This window comes from Cyphomyrmex costatus, unplaced genomic scaffold, assembly GCF_001594065.2.
Source record: "Cyphomyrmex costatus isolate MS0001 unplaced genomic scaffold, Ccosl1.0 scaffold193, whole genome shotgun sequence".
Classification (NCBI taxonomy): domain Eukaryota; kingdom Metazoa; phylum Arthropoda; class Insecta; order Hymenoptera; family Formicidae; genus Cyphomyrmex; species Cyphomyrmex costatus.
In genome coordinates, this window is record NW_017275965.1 from 1,701,141 (window position 1) to 1,721,140 (window position 20,000).

General features: G+C 39.7%; 1 protein-coding gene across 1 annotated transcript; it reads left to right on the forward strand.

Annotated features, from left to right (window-relative positions):
- The first annotated feature begins 317 nt into the window (after positions 1–317).
- LOC108772704 (serine/threonine-protein kinase par-1) lies at positions 318–19,726 on the forward strand. Its single transcript, XM_018538298.1, has 7 exons — positions 318–715; positions 5,188–5,400; positions 5,615–5,753; positions 13,442–13,568; positions 15,872–15,920; positions 15,991–16,170; positions 16,499–19,726. Exons 1-7 carry the CDS (start codon positions 426–428, stop codon positions 19,155–19,157), a joined length of 3,657 nt encoding a protein of 1,218 aa, XP_018393800.1. The 5' UTR covers positions 318–425; the 3' UTR covers positions 19,158–19,726.
- Positions 19,727–20,000: the final 274 nt, after the last annotated feature.

Here is a 20,000-nt window from a genome sequence, read left to right on the forward strand (position 1 = left end):
CTCTCTCTCTCTCTCTCTCTCTTAACGCGCGCGGCTGCAAGATGTGAAGATCGACATCGATCGCACAACGAGATAGAGTCGTTGCCTTCTCGATGATAGAATGACACCGCGCGCTTCGGCTCGCTTCGTGTGCGTGGCCGACCGAGAGGAGATCGAACGCGGAGAGTGCAGGCCGTAAGATCGAGAGCGAGAGTGCGGATCGAGATCGCGGGTCTGCGAGTCCGACGGAGAGCTTGGACGTCGGAGTGGCACGGTTGGATAGATTGCGCTTGGATAGATCACTCGAAGTTTGCGAAAATTTGCGAGAAAGAGAGAACCGCGAGTGCGCCAAGCGTTGAAGTCTCCGCTGCGTATATTGCATATATATATATATATATATATACGCGTGTCTTAATACACGATACCAAGTCCACGATCCAGCTGCCATGATCTATCAGTCGAGTCATCAAGCGCCCACAATGTCATCCATGAGGAAGACGTCGCCCGGACCGCAACGTCGTAGTTTGCAAGCATCCCCAGCGAAATGCGCGAAGACGAAGCGGACGAATGATCGAGCGACCAACGAGGAAAGATGCAGAGGAAGATGCAGAGTGCAGTGGAGTGAGAAACACGTGAAGGAGGGATTGGTCCTTGTCCAGGAGGCGCAGTTAGCCAGGGTGGTCAAGACGGGACCTATTACAGAGCATTACGAGATCGATCCGAAACCGTTCGCGAGGTAAGTTGGTTCGCGATACGATTCTCAGTACGACTCTTCGGAGTCGTGAAAACTGCGAGATTTTATCTAATATGTGTTTATAAAATACTGCTGATTGAAAAACGTATAGTATATGTAACTGTTAATATTTCTTTACATTTATAATATATAGACTAAAAAGAAATGACCTCTTTGAAGCTAACGTATAAAAATCTGTAACATAATTATCGATGCTGAGTTTCCAATTAATTTATGCTAATTAAGAGACACCGATTAATTTTAAGGAACCAAAATATTCAATAGGAATTAATTTTCTCTTTTGAAGAATCTTATAAAATTTTTTCAAAAAAGAACTTTTATGTAATAAGTAAATCAAATTTGTTTTAATTTAATAATCTTGAATTTTGCAAAAACAATCTTAATTAAAATTAACGTACTAGATTTTAGAAAATATGAATAAATTTATTGCTTGTGATGAACCTAAATTCGTGGACATATGAATTTTGGAAATGCCTTAAACAAGTAATTAACGTTTTAATACGGAATGTATTTTTCTGTGTGCACCAAATTAGTTCCAAAGGGTTAATAATAAATTCGGAATGCGCTGAATTTCCAAATGAACTTTCCACAAAAATCGGCTGACGGTTTCGCGAGTCGCGCTTTATTTACTCGCGACGCTCTTCGTCGCGGCTCGCATCGCATGCAACGAGCCACGCACAATGATTAATCGCCCTCGGATGCGACGCGTAATTTGTCAAAGCTTTACGCACGGTAGCAATATACGCAACGATACGTGACGCGCGTCGCGCATTAATCATATTTATTGCATCGCCGCTAATCGCCACGCGAATTAGGCTCGTAATGATCGCCGACGATCAGTAGTGACGGGGCGTCTGTAATAGGGCAACAATTGTCCAACCTGCAATTTCTCTCGCGCTAATAATTTAATTTAGAGTCGCACGAAATGCGCCTGTTGCACGCACACAGGCGTTTACGGGTGGAACGCCGTTCGTGACTTACTCGCGTGTCGTTATCCTGTCGTCGCGCTTTCGTTTTTATAAAATTGATTGATTTAATGACTCCCGCGTATGCAACGAATATTTTCTGAATAATAATGTCGAATTTGTCTTAACTCTCCGAAGCTGACAGTGGATCTATCAGATCATTATAAATCTCTTCCAAATTCGGCTGTGGTAATATATATATTTTTCGCAAAAATCCTTAATAAATGTTTTAAAGATGCTCATTAAAGTAATCATATTAAATTGCTTATGAATTTAATTTGTACATGATATTATATACGTCAGTTTAGGACTGTGTTTCAAGATCGATAAATGATTGGTACGCAATTTGCTTGAACTGGAAATTCTCACAAAAAAAAATCATTGAACAGCAACACTCGCAACACTCGCTTTAACCAAATTTGGTCTTCGCTTATTTGTATAAATCTCTTTGTTAAAAATGTCAAGCAATTTAATTTTTCTGTATTACATGAGCAAATTTAGATTATTCTTGTTAAAATATATTTAGTATTCATTCTTTGTTGTACAAATTATGTTATTTTAGTTTTTTGAAAATAAAATTATTGTCTTTTAAGTAATATGAATTAAATAAATAAAGCTTAACAGATCCAGCGTCAGTAACCGCGTTACAGATTTTGACGTCGGTGGATTAAGCTTCGAAATGTAAAGTGCCGATTATTATCATTATTTGAAAACTTTAAGTGTGTCAGAGCAGATTCAGACTCAAAGCAGTTCGCTCAGATCGTCGTCGCGTTTGCACGTCAGTATGTCTCAACGAAGTGAATAAATAAATAAATCAATAAATATGGGGATACAACGTCATAAAGAGACAGTACCGGTTTCTCGGCGGGGTATTGATTAATCGGGACGGTATCGATAGCACGGTTATTAACCGAAACCGATACAGTGGCCTCCCTTTCGAGGTGTGACAAGAGAACGCGCGAGCGAGAGGCGCGAGAACTCACTCGTGTGGACTTTAAGACTTTTCATATTCATGGGTATGTTAATGCGTCGTTTTAATTTCTAGTTAGCGTCGGTGTGTGTGCACTGATAACTCCATGCCCGATATCAGCGGTCGCGATTTTCTTGCAGCGCGTTTGCATCGCTAATGAAGCTGATTTACCTGTTGCTGCAGCAAGCACAAAGGCGTCTCGCATAATACGTATATAAATAGCCGCTGGACCGAGTTACGGACATAATCGCGATGTTTGCGGAGATATTTGTGTGTGGATTTGTTGCGATTATATCTACGTCTTACGTGTCGGCCGTATGAATTCCTTTTCCCTTCCTCTGTATTCTTTTTATGTGTATAATTAATAATAAAAATTGACACTTCTGTTGATTAATCCTAAAACGTTATCGATATTGAGTGATAGTATTACTATTGATATGTAAATCTTACTTTCGAGGAAATAAGCCACTCTTAATTAACACACACGGAAAAAAAATAGTTTTCCTGAAGTGTCTAAAAGTTTAGCTAAATACAGATTTGAAAAATCATTTTGTTTGGACCATCAAAATAATTATATACTCTCTAAATTCTTTGAAGTGACAATTCACTCTAAAAGTTTTAGAACAGGCCGCTCAAATTGGTTACTAGAATGGATTTAATTTAGGTTTAAAATATCAGCAACTCGAAACAATTCTCGGCGACTAAGAAACTTTTTATCATACATCTACGTTTACAATTGGCCGAAGCGAAAATTAAAACTGCCTTTCGGGGGCAATAAATTTTCATAAATTATTTAGCCGCATGTCCCCGCTTGATTTTCAACACTTCCTTCATCGCCGGTCATTACACGAGCAATCGCTAAAATCCAATTTTCTATGATTACTGCCCGTACCGATCTTTAATAATAACGAATGCTTTAATCGTTGTGCCGTATACAGCGAGTATTATCCTGGCAGCTAGGCGTGTCGATTCAACTTTCGGTGTATATGTGTGAGCACGCGTTCTTTGATACCCACTCTGTACCCGCGGTAATTACTTTTGGAAACGAGCCTTGAGCCCCGAGGTAAAGGGCAGGAAAAATTACGGCGTATATTCGCCCTCTCCGTCTGGCGTCGCTTCCTTTGTTCCTCCGTCTTGCGCTTTTACATCGAATATCTCTCCGGGATCCGGGAGGGGTGGAGAAATTCAGGGTACACCGGCGCGCAGCCTTAAAATTGGAATCGATTAAAGTTAATTGCGCGGCGCGCTATCAGATGCTCATTATCCTTATCTTCGCGACCGCGAAAGGACGCGAATATTGCCGCGGCGATGAGTCGCCGTCAATTTGCACGCGAGGCATGTTTCACGTGGCAATTTTCTGGGCGCGACCCCAACTTCCGGCTCTCGATCTCACAATTAAACCCGATAAAATAACCCTTCCTCTCCTTTAATTTAATGATTTTAATTAATCTGTTATACAAACAAAAAATATAAAAAATGTAACCATAAATAAGTTTCTCAAAGAATTCTCGTTTGTCCACTTTTATAAACGGATAAAAAAAATAGAACATCAAGATATTTATGACTTCAATGTAGAAAGTTAATGGTATAACCGTCTATGATTTTATCTTACGGACTCACCGTCGTTTATGTAACACACTCTCCCGTGGATGAAGGCGCTTGCTTACTTGAACACGGGTGAAAACGTGAGGTACGCATTACGGGCACAGCCTTGCCAGGCGCCGCTGTGTCGACCTTGCCGAAGAGACGACCGGAATCCTCGACGGCGAGTGCGAAATTCTTAGCACGATGAAGAACGCGCCCGCGATTGTAAATAATATGGATCATTCCGTGATAGAGCACTGCGAATAGAACATTGTCAAAATAGCGAGATGAAGTCGTCGAGATAGCAAACAAAATTTTCATGAAATGAAAAGAAAACATCAAAAGGTACCCGCGATGGACGTCGAATGGAAAATAAAATTAATTTAGGATTCCGCAGAAAATATTCTGTACAGCAAATTGGCGATAAAAAACTGAAAGTCTTCTGTGAAAATAGAGCGTTTTCGGAAAGTACGAAATCGCGAAGAAAAGAATACGCGAATGGAAGAAAAGGAGAAGAGACGTCACGGAGAGAAAAGTATTCGAGTAACGAAGGATGCCAGAGAGGAGAAGGTGGCAACGTTCGGGCATCGACTTACTTTTCAAGGATAGAATGAATTCATCGTGAAAACGCAAAGCCAATCGATGTTAAATGTTGAAGCTGCATCGGAACATCCGATCGAACGAGCAACAGACAATTGCAAATATATAAACTGTACCGTCACTCTCCATCATTTCACGCTTTATTTTTATCCTCGCACGTGCGCGCATCGTTTCATATCTTATACAATTTATCTCCGGTGATTTTTCAACTGTTGATTTGAGATTAAAATATATGGAATATCGCAGGATTACATTTTGCTGGGGAGGGTCTACATTTTTTTCACTTTCTTTTCTTCTCGTATAAATATTAACAAAGGATATGTTATATTTAACAGTGGTCAGTGGGCGAGAGTCTACCGCTGCAGGTCGCGATCGACCGGCACACTTTACGCAGCCAAGTACTCGTCCAGGAACCGATTCAACGCCGATTGTAGCGCGGAACTGAGACACGAGATCGCTCTATTGTCTCTATGCTCGCAATCGCCACGTGTCGTTAGGCTACACGATGTCTACGAGACGCCGAAGGAAATTATCTTAGTCATGGAATAGTAAGTACTGCGTTTTCATTCCTTTCTACTAGAATAGATTTGGTATACACAAATAGTTACATACATAATAGGCGATATTAATTATTATTATTGTTAGAGGAACAGCCCTATGAAGTAGGAATATAATATAACGATCACTCTTTGCTTAGTGATTTCAGCATCAAGTATCATCCATCGCTGACATTACTCTAAGGAACGACGATTTCTTTTTCAGTGCGCCCGGAGGCGATCTGCAGACGCTCATCGACGGCGATTTGGTGCCCCTTGAAGGTGACGTCGTACACTTTGTGCGGCAACTAGTGGAAGGACTCGCCTACCTCCACGAGAGAAATATCGCCCATTTGGACATCAAGGTAAGTTCGACCCATAAAAGGTCGACGCGAACTTGTCACGTTTCTCTCATGTATCCGGATCCCGGAATCGATTGAGCCGCCAGAAATTTCCTGTTTTCTTTCCGTGCTTGCACACAACGAGGAAGCACGAGGAAAATGCTGGGAAATTTCATAAATAACTCGATCCATATGTGATTTCTCGAATTGTCGTACTGTTCCACTTGACATGATATCATTGACTAATTTTAATAATCAAATAGTTATCGTGTTGACAGTTATTTGAGAAAGATAGAATTCAAGCTACGTCACAACTCTGTCTATATCGACAATGACTACTTCAGGAGAATATGTAGTCCTGTTCTTATTATGTCTATTATGTCCGATTTTAGATAAAACGGACATTCTGTAAAAGCAATATACTCAGCACGGCGATGGAGGAGAGTTTCAATTGCGATCGGTCACGTTATCGATCGTGCAGAATGACGAACGATAAACTCTTGGAAACGATTGCCATTTATTGCTATGTACAGAGAAAGGTACACGTACAGTCGATATCGATCATAGGGCCTCCTCGATCGCGATTCAACGAAGAGAAAGAAAGAAAATCACCACTCGAGCACAAACGAAATCGAATACACGGGCGACTTCGCCTCGTTTTCAATTTATTGCAAATGCGACGGGTTGTTTCGATGGAAATCGAACTTACTTTTACAGGTTCTATAAAAAAAAAATAAAAAAAGAATGCGCTGTCATGTTCGCTACGACGAACGAGGATGGAAAACGGAGCTGAACAAACTCTCGAAACTTGAGACACCTCCTCGAGCAATGTTTTGCTCCGAGTCGACGGTGTTGATTTCATTCGCTGTTCATCAGCGAAAAGAAGCCTGCGTTTCTATGTATCCATATAAAGACATATCGTGATTTCAGCATAACGTTTTCATTGATGTTATAACATGAATTAATCTGATATTCTTCTTATAGTAAATTCGGTCATTCACACTACACTGGATTACTATCTATTAAAGACTTCTTTGTATAAAGTATCTACACAGAAATAACGGTTTTGCTCAAGTATTTAAAAATTTAGCTAGATCTAAAAATAATTTTGTTTTGAACATACAAAATAATTATATAGAATGCTTAAACTGGTTGCTAAAATGTCGAAATTTTTTACAGCATTGTGTGTCTCAGGCTTTACACAGATTTTATTTTATCGTTAACTTACTAATCAAAGAACACGATGATCAACACCGAGCCGGATTAGCATTGCGAGGTGAACGTGTGCCAGGTTATAAAATCATGCGGATATTCGCGGGAAAAAAATAAGCTGTCGACAACAACATGCTGTGAGATGCAGAAGCTTCATACCGTAAAGTGCATTTTGATTCGACGAGGTCGTCGGAATCGCTCGTTACGGATAGGAAGATACCTTCTCGTTATCCTCGCGCGAATGGCTCGCGAGGGAGAGAGAAAGAGAAAGAGAAGGCGAGACAAAGAATGAGATCGTCGAGCCTTTAGCAGCTCGAGCGACATCCTCGAGTAAAGTAGCGAGATACTCGGCGTCGTTCACCAACGTCCGCCTTGTAATTTTTTTTATTTGCGATCTTCGTGCGCAAGTATAAGGTCGATTTGCATTACACCAAGCCGAGAGTTCGATTACTCTCGTGCGAAACAAAGAGTCCCGGTCGACCAAGGGTCGACCGATGCGATTAATTCAAAGAGCGAAATTAATCGCACGAATCAGTTGTGGGTCGATTGGCGTTTATCGCGCGAAGGGGGTGACGCAATAAATTAACTTTGACCTACTATGAGCTGCTCGTTGCTCAAGTTCCCGACGAATGGGTACCACCTGATTTATTTCGTAAGCGCTTCGGTGGAGTGTACGTACGTACGCGTCGTTGCGTACGACGTGAACATTATTCCCGCGCACCATAAACACGCCGCTGCCGTATTTGGCGGTGCGGCATATATAGCACGTGAGAGGAAAAGAGAGAAAAGGAGCTCCGCTGTTGAGTGCTCTCGCATGAACTCTGAACGAACCGTGCTCCACGTGCGCGATTTCTTCTCTAGACTTGCGAACCGTTCCGAGAGAAACGGAGATCCTCGAAAATAAAAATCGGAACGTAAATCGAATGTACTCTCTAAAATCTTTGGAATAGAATGTTTTCAATTCTAGAAAGTGTGACAAAAAAGTAACAATTGAGCCATTGGTGAAAAAGAGCGGCTCAATTTTTAAGAATTAAATTTCACTCCAAAGATTAGAGAGTAAATAGAAGATGAGAAACGAAGCTTTCAGAAGGTGAAAGTTGAGATAACGAAAATTCGAAGCGTTTACTCTTCTTTTGTGTTTCGTTGTCTCAATTTTTGCCTCCTGCTTTATTCACCTACTTCTGTTACTTTCCTCTTACATTGGACTTTTACGCTTCAATTTTTATTTTCGTCAGAGAAGCCATTTAACCTATATTATAGAACTATTCGAAATGGGATATCCGATCACATTTATTTCTTAAATTAATTTTTACTGAAATCCATTCTAAATAATTTCATAAAGAATTAAAACCGATTATTAGAACAGATGGTTGGATTTACATCTTAAGGTCATCTGCTCTTTTCAGTTGAACTTTTTATACCGTTAATTTTTCTCGTTTTCTCTCCAACATTCATCTTTCTTCTTGTTTTGCAACGTGGAGAGAAAAAGAGACAAGATGAAGTTGAAGAGTTCAGTTTGAAAGAACAGACCATTGATCTCGTGTCGGATCATCGCGGGATGCCACTTGAGTCTGATATCGCCCACACTGCGACGTCCACGGGAGCGCGCCGCAGAGATATTGCACCGAGCGAGAGATCGCTGCGAAAGATCGCGAAGAGTCTCGCGACGCGGAGGAGAGGTAAAAAAAGGCAGAGAAAAAAACGGAGCGCGCGACGCCGCTTCTCGCACTACTGCAGTGAACGACGACCACGCCCTGCTCCTTCGTCGGTTGTGCACACACTCTCGGTGATTCACCACCTGGTTTCTTACCTTCTCCGTGAGATACCCGTGTCTGGCCTGCCATAACCGGAGCAACTCCCGATAACTCGACATTTCGCGCGCGAGGAAATCGCACAATCGCACGCAACGCGGCGCGGCGCAGCGGACCGAGAGTTCGGATAAACCCCTATAACGCAGAGTGTCTGGCCACAAACACTTTTGTCAAAACAAGAGTGAGAAAGAATATGTACCGACCCTTTTCATGATCTCTCATTTTAATTTATATTATATTATCTTACTCATTCTAACTTACTCTGTAGGGGTGAGCTTTAAAACTCAATTCTGTCAATCTGAGTATCATTTTATTGTTGTTATTCTGCGAATGTTGAACAAGGTAATAAAAGATACTCGGAGTTGATAGAGTTAAGTTTTGAAACGCTTCTCTGAAGTTGACAAAAATAATGGACCGCAATCAAAAGTTTATTATCTCGTGGCTAGACTATTATACGTATAGAGTCTCTAGACTTGGATACATTGACGGGTATTTTTACGTCTGCAGTAACACCTGATGGCATACAGTTTTATATCTGAAATATATTAGCATGCATAGATCTTTCGACCAATTTGGTCCAGCCAGGTGCAATATATTGACTTATTTCACGCAGGGCAAATGGTTTCGATTGAACGATCAGACTTTGACGTATCGCTTGAGCCCACGCGTCTGTTTGATCAACGCGAAAAGATTTCGTCGCTCAATCTGTGTGGGATTGCCGATCGTATCTTTCTGGAGAGTGCAGAGAGCTGATCATCGGACCAATGTCATAACGCTAAAAGAAATTGATTAACAAAACGCTCGAGGCGATCGTTGAGATCAGACTCCGTATCCAGTTCGTTTTTAGCAATTTGCGAAATTTATATAGATGTGTGATTAATTAAAGAGTCAAAATGTATAGTTTCAATTTGTATATATGAAATACATGTTCATGTTTTTTTTTATGTTAGCGTCATACGATATTTTTATTATAAATTGAAGAGCTTATTGCAACAGTGGGCTAATCTACATTTTTACAAAAGTATAACTTACCAATGTCATAACGCTAAAAGAAATTGATTAACAAAACGCTCGAGGCGATCGTTGAGATCAGACTCCGTATCCAGTTCGTTTTTAGCAATTTGCGAAATTTATATAGATGTGTGATTAATTAAAGAGTCAAAATGTATAGTTTCAATTTGTATATATGAAATACATGTTCATGTTTTTTTTTATGTTAGCGTCATACGATATTTTTATTATAAATTGAAGAGCTTATTGCAACAGTGGGCTAATCTACATTTTTACAAAAGTATGTATTTATTTAAATTTGTTCCAAAAAATTAAATATAAATTTAATTCCAAGAATAAAATCTTTTCTATGGATTCAATATCGTAGTGTAAATATTTGATTATTATTTCTGGGGCATGAAGAACATTGTATAAATCACCTTTCCTATTTTCATCGCAAATTGGATTCGCGTACAACGCGCCACATTCGAGTTTTTGATCGCGTCATCCGATCTCTCTGAGTTCGCAAGCAGCAGGCCAGCCTGAATGAGAATTACTTCGCACTATCTACTTAATCGACAGTTGTTTCACGGAAAAACGCGAGATCTGTGGCGGAAAATAAATCTCTTGAAAAAGGCCACGAAGCGAGAGGACTGAGAACGGCAGACGAAGATGGGTGGCATTTGCCGTTTTGATTAGCGAGCGCGATTGCGAGTCGCGCATTATTCTTTATAGTCTTCTCATTAGTGTGGTCTGCTTGTCATTCGGTTGCACGTATTTGCGAAGCTTCTGTGCGATATTATTGCGTTCATGCAAGCCCAACGTGCAGAGAGCACGGCCGCGTAATATTCCCGCCACGTAATGGCCCCGCTGAGGGAATTACGTATCTCCGAGGGCCGGCGAGATTTATTTTTATGTCTTTTGTCATTATTTATTAGTCGCACGCGTGGCCAAGAGAAACTTTGAATATTCAGGCGCGCCTACGTGAAAATGCCCAAGGCTCCTCCCGGTAAAGTGACGATGATGCTGAACGCCGACGACGCTCGAAAAAGGGTCGTCCTCCGTCGCGCTTTGTCTTCAGACGAGCTGAATGTTCGATAAGCACGCTCCTATTTACCATGAAAAAAGAAAACGATCTGATCTTTATACATCGACACCTACAGATGGCTAATTGCCGTCCGTTATCGTCTTGCTCAATCGAGTTGTTGCTCCATTTGCGAATATATGCAATGTACCTACATGTACTGCTTAGCTCGTTCGCTGGAAAAAAGTGTTTGATGTTTGTAACTGTAATTGCATGATAAAATAATTATAGTTATAGGAATTTTATTTTTATAGTTATTACTCTGCTATAACGTTACTAATAATTCCAATTAATTGAACCAAACATTTTTCTTCGTGTACAAATTTATTCAGTAACATTGACATTTATTTCTTAAAGTAAAGGCCATCATGTTCAATAATTAATTATTTGCCACTATGACCAAATCCGGCAGCTAACAGACTAGTGGTGAATGATTATTGAACATAATTATTTTTATTTTGAGGAATAATTGTCGTTGTTTCTGAGTAAATTTGTACGTAAAAGTTGTTTTTCGTAAAAATCGAAGGGTGATATTCGCAACTTTTTTGATAACTTTATAATTATACAGTTGATATCGAAAATTACCGTTTGAATTGTAGTTATATTTTTTGGGTATAAAAAATTATAAATACAATATAATTCGAGTGAAAGATGAATGATTTAGAATTTTAGTCAAATTTACTAGAATTTTATAGATTTAATCAGAAATCTACTAGTAAACTTAACCAGAATTCCCCCCAGTTAATTCAACCAAATATTTTTCTCCGTGTATGTAAAAACCAAAGGGTGATTTAGAACTCTTTTACAACTAATATTTTTTTATATATAAAATTATAAAATATAATTATTATTGCTAACATTATAGCAATAAAATTATAAAAAATGGAATTTCTAATTGTAATTATTCTACAATTATTTTTAATGTAGTTTTTAGTGTTATAAATAGCAAAAGCCATAGTTACAAATACCGAACATTTTTCTTTTAATATTTGATCAAACGAATTTAACGATTAGTGAAAGCCACGATATCAGTCGATACCATAGATTATAAAATATGTCAAATCGAGATTGTTCTAGATTATGTCAGCAATTATAATAATGCAGCCTTCGGTAGTCAGCGACCTTCGTTACACGCCGGTTACTACTGACGATTTATGGTAATTGGATTGCCGGCGTGTCTTTGAACAGTACGATCCGCCGCAAATCGTTAGCGCAGTAGTTCGCATGTTTCTTACCCTTCACGCCTGATACGTTTTTATAAATTATCTCGGGATAATACTGTGTCAGCCCGATGTCTTTTGCGACTAATTATTTCCCTCGTTCACGACTGATTTGGTCGCACGATGAATATAGCAACCCGGTTGTAACTGACATCGAGATAGGATTTATATTGACAGACAGAGAGACGCCTATTTACTAGAACGTTGCAAGAACGGCACATCTAAAGATCCTTTGATAAAAGTCTGGACATGAGCTGCAGTTTTATGTACGCAGAGTAATCATTTTAACAAAAATCTGTGAGAGAGAAGAACATACATTTACTATTCCTTTCTCTATATTATTCTGTTCTTCTATCTTTCTCTATTTCTTTCTCTTTGTTATTCTATCTATTTATCTCTTTCTTTTTCTCAGGATTTGGTAAAATTTAGCAAACCAATCAAAAGTAGTTTCAGACTTTTATTAAAGGACCTGTAGGCGTATTAAAGGCAACCAGCAGGGTTCCGTTGAGTCGCGCACTGTACTCATTGAACTCTCCTCTGTTTCTCTCTGTCGCAAAATATATCAGAGTCATTTCCGAAACGAACATGGAATTCAAAGTAAAGGACGATAACCGGATGCGGAAGAATGCACTATGTATCTTCGTGCGCATCTCAGAAACGATCGTCGAAGCGCGGTCACAGCATCGCGATTCCGTAATCTAAACGACACGCAATACACTGAAATTCCATTCAACAGCGGAACCTGCAACGATATCAGGCGTTCTGTAATGTAATATAGAAATCGCTTCCTCACACCGTTAAAATGCTCGCGCGCCCTTATCTACGTGAGCATGCGGAAGACCGATCGCATCCCTTTGGTTACGACCGCAATAAAACGGGCGACAGACAGTGAACTGCGAATGCGAGCCTCACAAAACTACGTATCTGTTTCGCGAGATAAGGCATAGGTGATTTAATTGCACGATGAGGCAGTTAATAGTTTAGCTTGTCAGAAGTTAAACAGATCAACTTTGTAAAGTAGAAAAGTAAGGAAGTTAAAAAAAAATTAAAGAAGTTGTATTAATATATTAATTTCACATATCTATGTAAATACATAGCGTTTACTACCTGGAAATTGCAAGAGGTATCTTTCTCATCTTCAAAAATTAAAGATTTTGGAATTTTATCGATACTCTGCATCACCAGGAAAATTTTTGGAATTTTAAATTTAAATTCTATGTTCTTTTATAACATTATTTCTATTATCTTTTGTTTTTATAATACAAAATGTTAACAATTGGTTAGCAACAAGCTTGATATACACGATTCCACACATTCCTATTTTTCTCATATACGTGCGTACGAGAAAGTGAGAAAGAGAGAGAGATAATTTTCTTAATTTATATATATTTACAGCCTCAAAATTTGGTCATGATGGGCTCCTTCCCGGATTGCGACGTTAAGTTATGCGACTTCGAGATTTCGAGAGTGATCCTCGAGGGCACTGAGGTCCGAGAGATTCTTGGTACGCCTGATTATGTAGGTGAGTGATCAGCCTTCTAAAATTCTTAATACTTACTATCTCATTTATTTACACATTGATGGGAAGTTTAACTTTTTTTAAATGGCACACATAAGTTATCGGTTCGAATGTATTTTATAAAAAAAATTTATACAGAGTGTTCCATCTTAATTTACCTCCAAATTTTTTTAAATTTTTGGTTGTAGAAAAAATACTCTAAACAAAACTGATGTATGAAAAGAAGCAAACGATGGTAAAATCAATTTTCGAACAAAATTAATTTTATAAGATTATGAAGGTTATCGAATTATGATTATACCGAGTAAGAATATAACCTTTTATATTCTACTGCGACGTATTAAATGTTGATACTAATGTCATTTAAGATTTTGAAAATTTAACACGGTTTATAACTCTTTTTCAAGCGCACAACAATTCGAGTTACTCGGTTAAGAGATCGCATTGAGATCAGTGCTGATAACGGCTTGACAAACTCCCTTAATCAAAAATATAAAAATATAAATTGCTACATTATGGTTGTCGAGAGATAGCATGCATCAGACATTATTCGATGCCAAGGAGTCACCGTGACGTCGTTTTGAAGGGGAACTCGTCCAGGTGGTACGTCCGCGCTCTTTGCTCTTTGCCGCGCGGCTTAATTGCTACCGATCATTATCTGGGTCCGCTAATTGACGATCACCGTAGCGAGATCGCAAATATAATCGATATTAATTGACACGTTAGCCTCATTGCTCACAGACGTGCGCCCTTAATAAAGCTTGGGGGCCCCGTTACGCACACGCACACAGCGATAGCCCTCTCGACCCCTCTTTCCCTTCTGCTATAATTGACGTCGGTCTCTTCAAATCATGCCGTTTCCAGGCAAGGTAATCGACGCGTCGTGGCCTTTACGTCGCGGAACGAAATAAATAACAAAGTCAGACGGTCGATTTAACGTTCTTCCTTTGTGTGAGATCTTTCCTTTTCTCTCCTTATCTTCGTCTCTCTTTCGTGAAAATTGAGATCTCGCGGGAACAATACTTCTTCGTCGGGTCCGTCATAAGTCCAAATACGATTTGCAATTTAAAGTGACGCGTTCCTTCGGACTCGCCGAAAATTATTTACCGATTAATCATTGCCGGTGTCGACTTCAATCGGTTTCGCCCGCCCACTTATCTCATTTTCTCACTCGTTATATAGCGAAATGTCAAGCGGCGAGATATCGGAGGTGGTCACCGTTACGACAGAGTGCTCCAAATCCGTCTATTTAACAGGTAGAACCGGTAGACACTATACTCGCCGTGTGATTTAATTTATGCGTGTCGCCACCGCGCACGATCGCATACTGTCTACGAAATAATAGAATCAGCGAAGTCGACAGTGGGTAGTTCAAGATTGTATTATCAGCTGTGGCAATCGGTCTGCCAATCTGATGGCGATAGACTGAAACAGTTATTACAATCGTGTCTCCTTTATTCAAAGCATTTTGCTCCTGTTAAAGTTTTACGGGGGTTTTACGCAGAATGAGATAGCTATAATGATAATGTTATAGCGAATTTGATTGGATGCACAAATGCGCGCGCTCAGTACATGTTAAAATCATTGTACACAAATCGACGTACACAGATATAAATAAGTTTAATATAAACGGACAATGATGCCTTTTCGGCATCGCTAATTATTTCAATATTTTTCCTTTTGTATTAAATACATACTGTCAGAATATATTGAAAGTATATGAATTTAATACGAATAATTTTCTAATGCAATAATATACAAATAATATCAAAATAAATTTTCGTTAATCGGAAACAAGGATAGGGAATTACAATTAGCACACTTGCGCAGTTTTAGCGGGATAACATTGGCGATTTTAATGTTAAATTGCAAAATCTTTAATATATTTTATTATACTATTTGGTAAAATATATATTATATAAACATTTTATTATTAGAGATACTTCACTTTTGACATTCGAATTTGATCAGTGTACAATAATTTTAATATACATACTAATGCGTCCAACTAAATTCGCGATTAAGCGATAAAACGCCGAAACCCTGAAAGTCCAGTACGTAGAATCACCGTTACAGCATTATCCCAAACGCGGTTCGTCCCAATTCTCATCTGGTCTTCGCTCATCAGCCCACGATTTTCATATGTAAATAAAAATTATTCTTGCGAATCCACGTAACGTCACGATCGAGGTCATTGGACACGAAATAAGTGTGGACGTTGAGGAGAAACCTCGGCACGTGAATCCGATGAATGCTATTGTTCGTACATTTCCATACATTTAATCATGTTTACATTTCTCTTTCAGCACCTGAAATACTGCATTATGAGCCGATCACGTTGGCAGCCGATATGTGGTAAGACCAAATGCGGTGTGTTTCGTTACCCTTTTCGTACGGATGCCTTCGAAAACGTCCTTTTTTCCAGGTCACTCGGTGTCACAACCTACGTATTGTTGACGGGTTTCTCGCCCTTCGGCGGAGAGACCGATCAGGAGACTTTCCAAAATATATCTTTAGGAGAAGTGGATTTCCCTGAAGAGCTGTTCGAGGATGTTTCGGTGCAGGCGAAGGACTTCGTCGCGAAGCTTTTGGTGCTAGACCCAAGGTAATCACTACATAATCGACGAACGTTTGAATCCTTCTTTCGAGAGAGTTCAAACAATTTTGTCATGTAAAAACTCGAATCGCATTCTTTTCATTATTAAAAATGATCAATTCTGAAGAATCTTGAAAGTTTGAGATATATCTCGAAACAACGGAACGGTTTATTACGTTGCAAGATAACTGCACTCAATATAGCTTAGTAACCAACATAGCCTACTTATTGTTTATAAATTATCTACATGAATAGTTATAATTCTGTCCTTTTATGTTTCAATTTATCATTATCTTTATGACTGATGATGACTAAGTTAATTTTTTTATTTTCTAAGTGCACGGATGACCGCGAAGCAATGCCTGCGCCATGACTGGTTGCGTGGTGCTCCAACCCAGGCGTCGCCGCATCTACGAAGGTATCTATCAAAGTCGCGGGAGGTTCTTTTAGAGCGCGTAGTCAGTCGTGAGAATCTGAGGAGGGCCGCGCTGATGAGCCAGACAAGTCTCTGCCAGGGGGATGTGCAAAGCGATCAGAATTATCAACAGCATCGTCAACAGGGCTTACAAGACTGCATGCTTAGTCAAAGCGAAATGTGCCTGAGCCATCGCCTAACTGGAAGTCACTCGAGTTTAATAGGTAGCGAGGGATTCGCCAGCCCGGCGGATTCTCAGGCAAGCTTGAACTCTTCCAGGACTAGCTTGAGCTGCGCAAGCCAAAGCTGTCTGCTGAACCAAGAACAAACTCAAGGACTGTTGAATAAAGCTCAGAGCCGATCTCAAGCTAATTTAAATCACGGTCTGAGTCGCGGTATACTATCGAAGATACGCAGTCTGAATCGCGTTCAGTCTCAGGCATGTCTACTGAACAGATCTTCGGTGATCAACTGCGAGCGAGCCGGTGCTGTTGCTACGATGAATCTTGTAATTAGTAAATCTCGCGAGAAACTGTATGGCTTGAGATCCTTGTCGAAGTCTCAGGGTGTCTTGGATATCTATAGAAGTCTAGAATGTTTGAAACGGCGAAGAAAGAGCTATCATCGTGCGAGAACCGAGGACATGTTGCCGATTTTCAAGCAACTCGACGTCGAGATTGCGTCTTCTATACTCACACCCTCGATCAGTGACGATCATTTCATCGTCGATGTAAAATCGAGTATTGATTTAACATCCGATAAGATCGAGCGAAAAATTAACCAAAGTATGCCAATCATTTCGTCGACAGAAGTAAAAATACCAAATGATTTCAGCAGTAATGATCGAAATCGCGTCAAGTCTAGTAATGATTTACAACCAGCAAAGAACATAGAATCGCAAACTTCGAAGAAACTTACCTCGGAATCCGAGGAGAATCTAGATTCTCTCAAGTCCGTCGAGTCGGATACTTTGACTGAGGATTCAGACGAGATGCCGTTGTGTCGCAACGTGATACCCGTCAATGCAAACAAACGTCCTTGCGAACGTCAACATTCTGACGTATCCAGTCGTTCCAATAACTCGGCGGCGTCCGACGATAAAGAAGACCGTTCAACGGAGTCAGAGAACGAGGAGCCAAAGTATACGGTAGCGCAATTAGTCTCTGCTTTCAACAAGCATCAGGAGGTGGCCACGAAGACAAGTCTGAGGGCAATCATGTCCGAGAGGCGGATCAACGAGATGACATTCCCGACCGGCACGAAAGCATTGCGTCTGTTTATCCCGGACATCAACATCACTGAGAGCAAGATCGTCAGGCGAAAAACGAGTTACAAGCCGCGAAAAAATTGGGAGGAGCTTAGAAAGCGCAACGAGAAAAATGAGGGTATCTTGAAGAGTTTCGATAACGATTCTGGCAACGAGGACGATGACAATGAGGACGAGACTCACGACAATACGAAGAACGATCCCACGAAAAATGATAGAGATTCTATGGAGAGTGTTACCAATGTTTCACAAAACTTGATTCAAAATGAAGACACAAATTTATCCTTGGGTCGATGGTCGCTCTTGCGACCTGAGGAGAGTAACGAACAAAGCATCTTCATCGATAACGTGGATACTCAAAACAGCCTCGATACTACAATAAACGAGAAATACAAGCAATGCGTGAAAGGTGCTATGTCTGGCAAGATGGAAACGTTTGAGAAAGTGAACAGAAATGAAGAAAAAATAAAAAATGAAGAGAAATATCCGAAACTATTAGAAGTGCAACCGAGGATTACCGTTTCAGTACAAAAGGAAAGATTACCTAATTACATATATTCGGACATAAATGTCGCAACCAAATATGACAATCGTAAAACGCCGAAAAAAAGTATTATCACTACTAATAAAAAACCCGGACCTAAAATATCTAAGGTAGGAGGAACCAAATCGAATTTTGGTACTGATCCCGCAAATGTAAATCTCAAGGATATTCTGCAGCGAGTGGACAATTCCCAGAGTACCTCCAAAGAAAATCTAGAAAATTTAAGAAAAAGGACATCGATTGCAAAGATCATTTTAAACGACAATCTCATCCATGACAATCAAGGTAATAGTCCTGGAGACTGCAGGACGAATTCTCGCGCGAAAAGCGAGCCACTCTCGAATGACAGTCAATCGGAGGAGCAAATGAAGCTGATAGTACCACCGTCTTTCATTCGATCCTCCTCCTTGTCCAGCGACAGCAGTTGCCCCACGCCATCCAGCGTGCAATCTGACGTAAATATATCGTGGGAGGATGTCCAAGTCGCTACGGGCTCCAGCACGTCTCTGGAGAAAGAGGATGTATGTAGAGTCACAAAGAAGAGCGACATCCAACGAACATGTAGCGAAGGAAGAAACAGGCAATGCTCGGAAGACCGGAAAGTCTGGGGACGAATCTGTACCGGCTCTTACACCAGGGCAATGGAAAAGTTTAATGGCAAAAATATAGACGCCGCGAAGAAGTCGTTGAGTTCAACGAATCACATGCAACAGATGGAAAAGACTAGAAGAAAAAGTAGCCCTGCAATGCCGCAATATATAAATCCTTAAGAATCTTAATTTTTAGACTTTAGACTATTTAAAATAAATGCTGCAATATAATTTGAATAAGAAATCTGAGATCATAAATGTATTCACTTAATGTTTCTAAAGGAATAGCGAATTCGAAGCGATAGAGTGCAGTAGCGCGGAATCCAACAAGGTAAAAGAGAGATAATGCTCTTGCAACCTTGGTAGATGACCGTGAATACGAACCTTGAGCGATTCACGGGCATTAGAAATTCCATTGCAATACCACACTCCGACATCTTTGATCAAAGCATATCGATGTGGTTTAATGACGTGGAGACACGTGTCAGCGATTCTATCGTCTGTTATTAACATCCCACTCGATTGTCGAGTATATAATCGATGAGCGTTACCCTTTAGCTTAATCGCCATATTAAGGGAACACTTATCTTTATTCACGTTTGCGCACATACATACACCACCAGGGTGGTGTCAATAAATGTGGTGAATATTTTCAGAAAAACAAAGGCATAGTGGATAAAATAGTGTAGTTACTTCAAGATTCTGACATATATCGTCTCAGTTACGCATTATGTTTCTTTTTTAATATTGACAAAATATTCTTGAACTTTCTTTAATGTTTTTTACAAGTTCCAAAGCTTTGATAATTTTAAAATTACACATATAGATATTGAATTATTTCTTTTTTTTAATAAAAATGTATGTATCGTATTTTCTATACATGTGTAAATTGTTATAATAATAAATTGAGATTTAAAAATAAAAACACCGTTCTTTTTTTTAGCGTAATTACCGGAAGGATAACCACGATCACTTTTGCAAGATGTAATTAGGGGTACAAATTTGAAAGGATTGCTGCAAATA